Source organism: Mchenga conophoros, linkage group LG7 (genome assembly GCF_057382185.1).
Source record: "Mchenga conophoros isolate Kocher_MC1m ecotype Shallow Benthic linkage group LG7, M_conophoros_male_GT1.1, whole genome shotgun sequence".
Lineage (NCBI taxonomy): Eukaryota > Metazoa > Chordata > Actinopteri > Cichliformes > Cichlidae > Mchenga > Mchenga conophoros.
In genome coordinates, this window is record NC_140532.1 from 55,796,083 (window position 1) to 55,808,182 (window position 12,100).

Consider the following 12,100-nt stretch of genomic DNA (forward strand, 5'->3'; position numbering starts at 1 on the left):
TGAGTTACATGCTGTCTATATTTAAATGTAGTTTAAATATAGACATGAGAAAACATAAAAACAAAACCAACAACATTCTGAAAACAGGATGTTTCACTTTCCAGTTGCTTGTTTTTGAATGGATAGACAAGGTGACAGTTCAAGGTAATTTCCTTTATCGCCTGTCTTTTATTTTTCCCCACCTCCAAACTATATTGTCTTAGGACGTAATTCTAAATATCCTGTATGGAAAAATACTCATGTGTGATTTCAATGGCAGTACAACAACCATTGAAAACATGATTTTTTTTAAAAAGGACAGAATACTAGTATCCACCACTGATATAGTACCTTTTGTACTTGTATAACATCAGTGATAAAGGTACTTATTGTAAGTTCCTGAAGCTGTTAACAGAATGTGAACAAACCACCAAAGTGACCTAAAAGAAATTTAAATTAAAAAAAAAAAAAAATCTGTGTATTGTATTGAAGCTGTATCAACTGAAGCTGAACTAGGGCGTGTTGTGTTATAAGGGCTGTCTTGTGTACAAAATGGTATTTTTGTACCACAGGCTGATGCAGTAAGTCAACGTCACCTTTATTTAACTGAGGAAGTCATAGAAATTACAATACATGATTCATATTTCTATATTAAGCCTACGTTAGTAGCCACCATGTATACTTGTGCAGCATGTGCCTGCACATAAGAAAGTGTACATCCGGTTGAAGTGTAACTTTAGAAAGGTTTGTGGTTATTACCTACAGAATTACTGCAGAAACTTGAATCATACATTATTTAAAATGACAGGCCAACAAAAGGCAAAATCTCTTGAGGAAATGAAGCTAGCAAAAACTAAACAAAAAATATTTTATCTAGAACTCATAGTAAAAAATAGACGTCTAGATTAGGCAAGACGAAATGGCTGAGAAACTAAAAAAAAACATGCAAATAGTGGCGCTAAGCTAACATTTTCAGGCGATCATTTTCATTCAGACTTCCTTCATGTTGGAAGGAAGGAAGTTGGGGGGGTTAATGATGACAGTCCATCATCCAAATCATCCTCTAGACGTTCACTACAGAGGATCAGTTTTAGTCTGCATGCCTGAAAGAGAGAAGGAAAATGTGCATTTACATAAAGACCGATTAAGGCTGGAATTTTAACACCACCTCCTAATATAACCTGCCTCTCTGCCCGCTTTAAGTCTCCACTGGTTCATGATTTAGAGATGGAAAAAGAAGAGAGGCAGACTGAGGAGTTATCTGGGACACTGTTTAATGATAAAACCTCCTTTTGCTGGAATATTCACTGAATAATTCAAGAATGCTGAGGAGGAGTTTTAGAAAAATGTGTGAATAATAAATACACACTGTTGGTTTGCTTCTAGACCACCACGGGAACCTTTATTTCGTCTTGTTTAAATTAAACTTCTCTGATTTTTATATTATGTAAATCGATCAGACTTTTTTTTTCCCCCCCAGACCTAAAAACAAAAGATGATTATAAAAGTACATCAGCTATATCCGGTAGAACATCTCTGTGGTTTGGCTGAAAAGGAAAAGTTATTTTTAAATCCATCCTTTCCTCAGTGCTCATAGCCTGAGGCAAAGATCCACCTGAGCTCAGGTGTGCGGACACGCACTGAAAAACTATTGATTGATCCTGTAAGGGAAACATTACACTCTGATAACTTGTTTACCTCCATGAAGTGTTCTTCTGAGAGGTCACATCTCTTCCTGTCTAATAAAGAACTAATATAATTTTTTTCCATCTGCTCTCAGGTTGCCGGTCCTGGAGTCCACAAACCCCTCTAGTGACTTGTCTCGGCCTCACCACATAGTGTCGGTGGTGCCCAACCGATACCCTCGCTGGTTCACTCTAAGCCACATAGAGACTCAACAGTGTGAACTGGCCTCCACGATGCTCACTGCTGCTAAAGGTACACAAACGTACATTGACTCAAGATTGGAAAAGTGCATTTTGAGGTGTTTTGTGATCAAACAGAATTATATATATACAGAAAACAGATCACATGGCAAGATAGAAATACCTGATATTCATGATAACCATCAGATTTAAAAATGAAACATCAATACTGTCAGTAATGCACATATGAAAAATATTATCTTTTATTTCACAGTGCTGCAATATAGGGGAAATTACTACTACTATTTATTGTAGAGTTCAGGTAGATGGCTCCATCAAACACACCCCTACACCACCCCAGCATCCACCTGTAGGCTTTGGGGTGATGTTTATTCATCATGCAACACACAAATACAGGTTAAACAGCAAAAGGAAAGACTTTATTGACTGTCAAAAAAATCCCAAAGTGACCCAAAACCAATAAGTAAAACAAAAGGGGCCACTTGACGCATATGGAATGAGGGAGAAGAAATGTCTGATTTTGAGAAAGTGTGCGCGCAAAGGGAGGGTATGGTAATCAGATAGGTGAAAACACTGAAACATAGAAAAGCACTGAGGGCAGGGCCAATAATCAGAACAGGGGAAAAAGAACACAAGCAAAAGTAAAACAGCAACAAAAGACCAACCAGCCTTCAAAGTAAAACAGGAAGTAACCAAAACCAAACCAAACATCTAAACACAAAGGCAGGAAACAATAAAGACTAAAGAAGATGATTGTGTAGAAGACAGAAGGAATGGGAAGAAAAAGATGAAACGTTTAAAATCTAAAAACTGATACCATGGAAACGATGGCAACCTTTTTTTCCCCACAATAAACTGTGAAGTGAAAATCTGATACCGTGACAGCCCTAATATCGCTCTGATGGTAATATCCTTTATGCTGCTTATCACCAATTTAAGTACTTCCCCACAGTATGTGGGAATTATTTTCAATGATAAAATGAATTAAATTAGAACAGCCTCAACCAGGATAAACAGGAAATTGGATTGAAGGCACAGTGAGCTGAGGAGATGCTGCATCTTCTCAGGCTGATGGTGTCAACTTAGACTTCTCAAAAAAAACTGAACAGCCTCCTGACAGAGCAATCTCGCCTTTAGTTTAGAGGTATTTAATGTTTTCTGACGTGTGCGACCACATACAAGACTAAAGTAAAATTTGCTACCTATGGCAAGCGAGAGAAACTATTTTGGAAAAAAACCTGCAGGTACCCAGAACATGTAAGAGCTAGAGTACCCTCAAAATAATGTAGTTCCTGATTACATCTGAAGGGAAAGTGTTTTTAGCCTTTTCAACACACCACATGGAAAGAAGGTGCAAAAAGTCTGTCACCTTAAATAGTTGTTAGAAGGATAATTGTGTCAAACTGAGCTGCGTGCAAACAGTACACAATTCAGGTTACACTTTCTGCTGTGTTCACCCATTTACATTAATTAAGATTTTACTTTAAATATCTTTTGGAAATGTGTGATCAAAGCACATGAAAAACAGAAACATAGTGTTGAACAGGCAATAAATGTTCAAATACTGCAAGTCTTGCTTGAAGGCATTTATTCAGTAAAGAACTTTGCACACCGGAGCAGCTGCTGTGTGAAGTGGGAATGTTGAAATGTTTGTTCAGGAACGTTACCAGAAATATATAAAGTTATAATGATGTGGCACTGGATGAGCTTGGCAGAAGAAGGTAATTGAAAACTACCCAGGTATTATTAGAGGGCCTGCCTGGTGACATTCTGTATTTTCTCCATTTGCTTTGTTTGATGTGTTACCAGGTGATGCTCGCAAGCTAGAAACTGTGTTAGAGTCGATCCAGAAGAACATCCACTCCTCCTCCCACATCTTTAAACTGGCCCAGGATGCCTTCAAAATTGCCACTCTCATGGACAGCCTGCCTGACCTCACGCTGCTCAAGGTTTCCCTGGAGCTGGGCCTTCAGGTAAAGAAACACACACACACACACACACACACACACACACACACACACACACACACACACACACACATAATGCTTTCCCTAGCCCCTAACCCTAACCATTAAAAATGAATGCCTAACCCTAACCCTTACCCTAAACCTAACCATAACCTAATTGTAACCCTGACACTAAAACCACATTTTGAGCCTCAAAAATGCCTTCAAATTTGTGAGGACCGGGTTGTGTGTCCTCACAAGTGACTGTTGGTTCTCACAAGTATAGTAAAATGCAGATTTCGGTCCTCACAAAGATAGCTAGACAGGAACACATACACACACACACACTGTACAGACTTTAATTTTGTGTTTCGTAAAGGTGATGAGGATGACCCTGTCTACACTGAACTGGCGTCGGAGAGAGATGGTGCGCTGGCTTGTCACCTGTGCTACTGAAGTCGGTGAGTTTTTCATACCAGAGGAAATCGTGACACACACCCTCTTTACAGTGCTAATTGTGTCAGAGGTGTCAATGGTGTCTTTTTATATAAATTGTGTTTCTGCATATTATAACCTGCATATTAATATCATCTAATGGTGAAATTTTGGGATAAAACCTCTTATATGTGCCATGCACAGGTTTAAGAGTGAGAGCATTGCAGCAGTCCCATATGGAAAAGAAATAGTAAAAACTTACAAAAGACTTGCATAAGATGTGGCCTACTTCATATAGTGAATCATATAAGGCTTATATGATTTTCTCATGAAAGTGGCCACTTTCTCATTACTTTCATATATTGTTTTAGTAAGTATCCAAAACATACAAGTTTCATTTGTATAATTTTTCAAGGGATCTTATATCAGTTTTCACTCTTGTATGCTTTTCATACAAGTTTCACACAAGACAGATACAAACTTTATAAGATTTATATATATCTATGTTTGTTCCCCTGCCATCTATGAGACAGAATCAGCGCAAATCTTGGTCATGCAATAACATTTAATCGGTTACGCAACTTAAAAAGTAACAGGTTAGGTTGTATCTGAATACTTTAACATACAATAACACAGTCTACACTGTCTAATAATTAAACTAAAATTATGTTTGGAAGGAACAGCCAATTAGAAGAGAGTTGGCTTCAGGGAGGATTGGCCTTAAAGCGTGGACTTAAAACAGGAGTCCAAGACATGAAGTTGGAGAAGAGTGTCATTTATGTTATGCTGTTATCATGAGTAACCAGCAATAAACGGACTGCTTCTTTAAGCACACTGTTTATTTCAGTTCTTACACTGCTGCTGTGCTTGTGGTTAAATTTTGTATAAAGTACAATGCAGTTCAGTTTGTCTTTCTATTGCACCACAGAGTCTACTCATACATGTGTAGAAAAAGCTCGACAGGCCTGCTGTGCCCTGTTGTGGGAAGGGAATAGCAAACAGTTAGCTACAAATAGATTGTAAAGATGTTTGTGCCTGTGAATGCTTAGAGATTTAGGGACTTTTGCGAAACAGCAGGTCAGACTTCATAAGTGGGTTTTGGAAAGCTCTCTGCAAGGGAGATGGAATGACTGGAAGGTCAGTAATTATGGGAGATTGTGGGCTGTTGGCTGATTAAGTGGGCCTTATGTTTGGCCTTGAATACTGAAACCCAGTGGCTGATTTCCCTGAAGTGGACAGGAAGCTAAGTCCAGGGGGAGGGAGCTCTACAGAGGAAAACCCTCCTTCCAGATGATCTCTTGTGAATGCAGGGGAGTGACAAGGGGACCCTGTTTCTGTGAGCGGACTTTGAATGGATTCATTGAGAAAATGCCAGCCTGGTGTGGAGTGGGGGCCAAATCATATAATGTCAGAGGAATTAGCAACAAACTGTCCAATTACAATGTAATAAGCTGTTTTAATTAATGATTTTCATTTACAAGGCCAGATCAGAACTGTATTGCATGTTTTGTTAAATAAAATATGTACGGTGGTTTTGAAAGGTTCAAAATATAATAGTCATTTTAGATTGCCTTTTTATTTCTGCTTGGATTCGTTCAAGGTTTTTGCATGGAAGGATAATGATGTTTCAGTTTTCAGCATCACTAGATCTCCTGTCTTATGATTTACACTTCACACGCTTTCGGTACTAGACTTTCATCGGGAAATGTGGTAAATGTAGAGCATACTTAGTGACATTTGCGATTGAAAGCTTCACTTTAAAAACCTCTTAACTGTCAAGCTAAGATTTCTTTTTCTGTCTTTCTAGGCGTGTTTGCTCTGGACAGCATCATGCAGAACTGGTTCACCCTCTTTACCCCCACTGAAGCAACCAGTGTTGTGGCTAGCACTGTCATGTCCAACAGCACTATTGTCCGCCTGCATCTGGACTGCCATCAGCAGGAGAACCTGGCCAACTCTGCCCGCACCTTAGCCCTGCAGTGTGCCATGAAGGACCCCCAAAACTGTGCCCTCTCAGCTTTGACACTCTGTGAAAAGGACCACAATGCCTTTGAAACAGCCTATAAGATTGTACTGGATGCAGCTGCCACTGGAATGAACTACACACAGCTGTTTACAATAGCACGCTACATGGAGCACCGCGGTTATCCAGCAAGGGCCTACAAACTAGCAACGTTAGCCATGACTCACCTGAACCTAAGCTACAACCAAGACACACACCCGGCCATTAATGATGTGCTCTGGGCATGTGCTCTCAGCCACTCCCTGGGTAAAAACGAACTGGCAGCCGTCATCCCTCTAGTGGTGAAGAGTGTGAAGTGTGCCACTGTCTTGTCGGACATTTTACGCCGGTGCACTCTAACAACACCAGGTGGCATGGTGGCACTACACAGTCGCAGAAACTCTGGAAAGCTGATGTCTCTGGACAAAACTCCACTCAGGCAGCTACTGGACGCCACAATCGGGGCCTACATCAACACAACGCACTCTCGGCTGACGCACATCAGCCCACGCCACTACAGCGAGTTCATCGAGTTCCTCAGCAAAGCCAGAGAAACATTTCTCATGGCACACGACGGACACATCCAGTTCACACAGTTCATAGACAACCTAAAACAGATATACAAGGGCAAGAAGAAGCTCATGATGCTTGTTCGAGAGAGATTTGGTTAAAAGACGATCATATGACCAAATTGTATTTTTGTTGTTGTTGTTTTGTTTGTTGTCTCCTTTTTTTAAATCCTTTCTAACTTGAAGTGAAAATCCACCTAAAACAACTTACATGTGAATCTTATTTCTGTGCTTTAGGACTGCTGGGTCTGATGGATAACACAATTTCCTCAAGGCAAATATTTAAGACTGTGACGTTAAAACGTTACCGAGCATGATCACACACAGATTCTAGTGTTGGGTAGCCAACACTAGAATCTGGCCCAAAAGGTTTTAGAGTAAAGTTTAAAATTTGGAGGGGAAAAAAAGACTGTAAACCATATCCGCAACACCCGGGGCCAAGACTAAAACAGAGTGTACACACTTTTTTGTTTGGGAGATTTGAGGCTTTTCATACCGGTTCTGTCCTTATCCAGCTTATTTCACCATAAATAGATATACAAATGCACTGAGTCTTTTGTCACATAAATAATTCTGAATGTAGAGTTAGTTGCTACTGGTGGATAGCTAATGGCTATACTGTGACCATGTTCGTTCCAAGATAGTTGCTCTTATAACGCATACAATTGTGATGTCGGCCAAGACAGTACTGTAAATACAGACGTTCCCATTGGGGCTTTAATCAGACATGTAACTTGTAAATCATCTTCACCCCAGTAGCAGTAGCTACAACCATAGTCATAACTGCAGCAAGAGTAATGCCCAAAAACTTTATCTGCTAGTGATTATATTTAGCCTTCGAGAACCAGAGGAAGGAATCTACCTTTAATGGCCACTCATCACCACATTCTGGAGTCAGTGTGGCATCATCATAGTAGAGACACAGAAAAGCAAAAATTTTTCTTATTTGACAGTATTCTTTTGGAAATGGTTTTAATTATTTAAATAGTTGCCAACTATTATTTTCTGTTGATCCACGGATAGATTAAGTAATTGGATCTCTAATTAAATGTATTACTTTGAACTGCAATATAATCACAAAGTTATAGGTACCGCTCCACCAATTTGTGATATTGTAGCGCCAAACCATAATTCTTATTAAATGTTTAAAAGATAAGCAGGAATTACATTTTAGAGTTCCTGTTCAGTCTGTTCAGGGAGTTCTTCCTTCCCACTGACAACAAGTGTATGATAATGGTAGAGTTATTTCTCGAACGTTGTATGGTCTTTTCCTTAACCTCCGAAGACACGAACTCTTCCACGACATGCATTTTTCATTTCTCTTTGATATTTGTGCATATTGGGGCCCGATGAATGTAAAAACAAAGAATTACCAGATTTTTTTTTTTTTTACCTTTTTTTTTAAAAAAGAAAAATAAGAGCCACATATGAGGATATTCGTTTAAAATTTTGATAGAACAGTAGTAGTATAATGTCCTCGTAAGTGGATGTCAGGCCCATGTAGAGCAAAATTGAATATTTTGGTCTAAATAACCCAAAATGTGATGTCCACATATGTGGACGCCAGGTCCTAGGAGGTTAAAGCACTTTCAAATGATTCTGGTTTATGATGGCATAAAAAAACAAGTATGCAGCTCAAATGAAATGTAAATCTGTTGCTTTTTGGTGTCTTAACAGTATAGACACTGAAAATCTTGGACTGTTCACCAATACCAAACATTTTTATTTATTTATTTTTTGCTGCTTTCTGATGTTTAGAAGTTACCCCGCTGACCACTGTTATCATTATGCAGCAGATTTTTTTTGTTTTTAAATGTAGCTCACAGAATTTTTTGTGTCAACACACCAACAAACTTGGCAGTTATCTTTCAAAGGCAGCAAATAATAAGACCACTTACTAACAAGCGTAAATGTATAAAGTGTAATGATTTTGCGATGTTGTATGGGGGAAGAAACACTTGCCTTCATTTCTAAGAAAACTCCACAGGGTACCTTTAATAGACCAGACTTTTTAAACATCACTTTATCTGTGGGAGTGTTGTACACACTGTTTATACATCTGGCCCCTGGTATTGATGTGTCAAAAAAAACCCCAAAAACTATGTATTTAGTTTGCAAAACTGTCACTTTGTTTGAAGATTTTGTTTTCCATTACATACAAACGTGAGAGGGTTTTACGCTGTGTATTTCCTGTATTGTCCAGTGGCAAAATGTCTGCCTTGCACTGCTCCTGCTTTCCTCGGCTAATGCTCACAGCCTCAAAGAGAAGACAAATGGCTTTAAACCAAATGGACCATTTGAAGTGACGAGTACCTCTTTTAAAGGATCCAGCTTTACTCTTCCCCCCAGGCCTCCTCACCCATCTGCTCAAGAAAGGCTCTAAATCCACCGTCAAAATTCATTTCGCTGCCATTTCCAGGCTGGTTGTTTTGGCTTTGCAGTGTTGTCGCAAACGTTCAGTATGCTTATTTGACGGACACATTTGCCACGATAGCACGACGACAAACCATCGCAGTTCTTATCCTCGTGGAAACTATGTATATTCTCAGGGATTTCTCAAAAAACACAAAACAAAACAAAACAAAAAAAACAGAAACAAACAAACAAACAAAAAAAAAAAGGCAGAAAAAAGAACAAAAGCATTTTATTGTCCTGTGTATATATGAAAGTATATGTCTGAATATTGAAAAAATGTATATGTTAACTAATTTATGACAGAATATTCTATGTAAGACACAATACTTGAAGCTGCAGTAATTTTGGAAACAAGCGAAAAACAAAACATATCAGAGGGACTTCTAAACGTTGGCCTGGCATTGCATTACGGGCCCTGTTTGGGCTCTGCAGACATGAAATGAACTGCAGAAAGTGGCCGGCAGGAAGTGGACGTGCAGAGTGGGTATTATCCAGAGCACAGAAGTGTACTGAGGGGTTTTACAAGTCATTGAAGGAGGCAGAGCGGCAGCAACATACAGCTGCCAACTGCTGCTGTTCTCTCATTGTGGTCAAGTCTGCCTCATTCCACCTTCTGCAGTGATTTGCTCACAAAATGAAGCTTTTTTTTTTCTTTTTTTTTTTTGAAGTCCATGCCTTTTCTCACTTCTTGACTTTGTGCAGGACAGAAAGTTGCTCTGTACAACAGGTCTTGACTGTTCCACTTCATTTTTAAAAAATTTATTTAATTGTAATGTTATTGTCTCTTCCTCTTTAACTTCATTTCTCTAGAATTCCTCACACAAGAACAGCCTTCTTTCTTGCCTTGTCTTAATGCTTTAAAATAACCAAATGGGAGTTCTAACTACCAAACTCTTTTCATACGCAAACTGACCATGATGATGGCCTTTTAGTGTCTTTGATTTGTAGCTGAACTGGCTCTGTATTCTGTGCTTGAAAAGCTCATCTCATCTTCTTCAGTGTCGTCTCTTAGAGGTCTACTAGTAGCTCTTTTGTTTAGAAATGAATGATGTGCCCTTTTATTTATTATATTAGGTAAATGATTGTGCAACCATGTCAACATGCTCATGAAGTTAAAACTAAGATTTGATACACTGATCGATTTATTTATGTAACTAAATCACTGTTTTATAAAGTTGTTAATGAATCAACACTTTGCTTTAATTAAATTAGATTTTTGAGAGGAAAATGTCTTTGTGTTTATTATTGCTTTTAAGGTACATATTGTAATTTTTTTTTAAATGTATTTAAAATAAATTGATTTTTATTTAAAATGGCTTATAATCAGCCACTATCGCTATCTTCAGAATGTAAAGAAATACTCCTGTTTATTTCCAAAAGATCTATGTATTGTGTTAAAGAGATACCAACTTAAGTTGAGCTGGGCTGTACTTTGGTGTAATACCAATTTGTAACATAAGATGCCGTAGTATGTTAGTAGTGTCATTTTGACTTTATCAGGAAAGTAGATTGGAAACCCTTTTTAGTTTGTAGCTATCCTAAGACATGGGATTGCTAAAAAATAATATTGCAACTTTTAAACTGGTGCTGCTGAAAGCTTTAGTTAAATTCTGCACAAGGTGATTGCTAAAACAGAAAACCGTAAAATACAGGAACGGCAGAACTGTCAGCTATCATTTTAATAATCCTCTCTCAATTTTTTGAACGCTAAATTATACAACACCAATTCATAACAACAGTTTCCTCGAGGCACTTTAATATAGGGCAAAAACCAACAAGAAGATCTCCAGCAGAACCAGGCCCATGGAGGGGCAGCCATCTGCTGCGACGAACCAAATCAGAAAGTTATGTGCTAATGTGGACTGATGACCGTGTGTACAGCAGCATTTTAATCATTATATTAAACGCTGTAGGTGGCAGCCACTGATCTTACTGTATAAATGTAACAGGGCTCGGTAGTGGTTCTAAAAGTTTGAACTGCTTCGAGCTTTATTTGTGACAAGCACATTAGCTTACCAAAAATGCTAGCTAGCTAGCTGGTACTGCTGGGATGCTATATATTCACAAGCAAACATAAGCCTAAAAAAAAGCTGGCGCTTCATGCAGTGATGCTAGTGTAATTCATGTTAGCACTAACTTGTAGTTAGTACAGCTTTTTCTCCAGGGACCAAAAATTTACAGAACTGCTATATGATGAAGCTAATCCAACAATGAATCCCGAAGCTAATAGGAAAAGGAAATTGAATTGAAACGAAGGAGCTCATCATTAAATGTCAGAAAATAATCTGCATTCTTAATTTGACTTTAGTCAAAGGTCAAAGGCCTATAGATTTCTCCGTAAAAATCACAGTTTTTATTTGTGAATCTAAAATTGTTTTTTTTAAATAACATTTTTGTTGCGAGTTGCTCTTTTCTCTCTGTAAATCTCTTTACAAGTAAAGTATTAAATAATTAATTTTTCATTTAGTGAGATTCATTACTTCCTCTTTTTATTGTCCATTAAGTTGTTAATTAGTAATACATAACTACAAGACATAAAAAAAAAAGATAATGATAGAAAAAATATTTTCCTACTTTTGACTGACTTCCACAAGATTTTGTTTTACCAATTGCATTAAATGGTTTGTTTATTTGATTAGTTTAACTCAGCCAGGAGTTATCAATTCACCTGCCAAGCCAACCTGCTGACATAGTTTCTGGGGGCAATGGGCAATTTTTTGAGGCTTGTGGTGGAGCCAGTAGATACCAAGACTTCCTGTTCCATCTGCCAATACCATGTTGAATTAAAATAAATGTAATACATTTGAGCTCTCAGATGCAGACTTTGTGAAAAGCGGTACTACGCAGTCATTTAAGCATCACTGAAAA

The 12,100-nt window shown here is 38.2% G+C and overlaps 1 protein-coding gene across 1 annotated transcript in view; it reads left to right on the forward strand.

The window, feature by feature from the left end:
* LOC146571214 (zinc finger SWIM domain-containing protein 6-like) overlaps positions 1-10,460 on the forward strand; it is a 50,834-nt gene extending 40,374 nt beyond the window's left edge. Inside the window, exons 11-14 of the mRNA XM_085280294.1 lie at positions 1,760-1,917; positions 3,675-3,838; positions 4,191-4,272; positions 6,054-10,460. Of these exons, the coding sequence (XP_085136420.1) occupies positions 1,760-1,917; positions 3,675-3,838; positions 4,191-4,272; positions 6,054-6,919 (1,270 nt within the window). The 3' untranslated portion in view covers positions 6,920-10,460. The remainder of the gene's footprint in view (positions 1-1,759; positions 1,918-3,674; positions 3,839-4,190; positions 4,273-6,053) is intronic.
* The last annotated feature ends 1,640 nt before the right edge of the window (positions 10,461-12,100 follow it).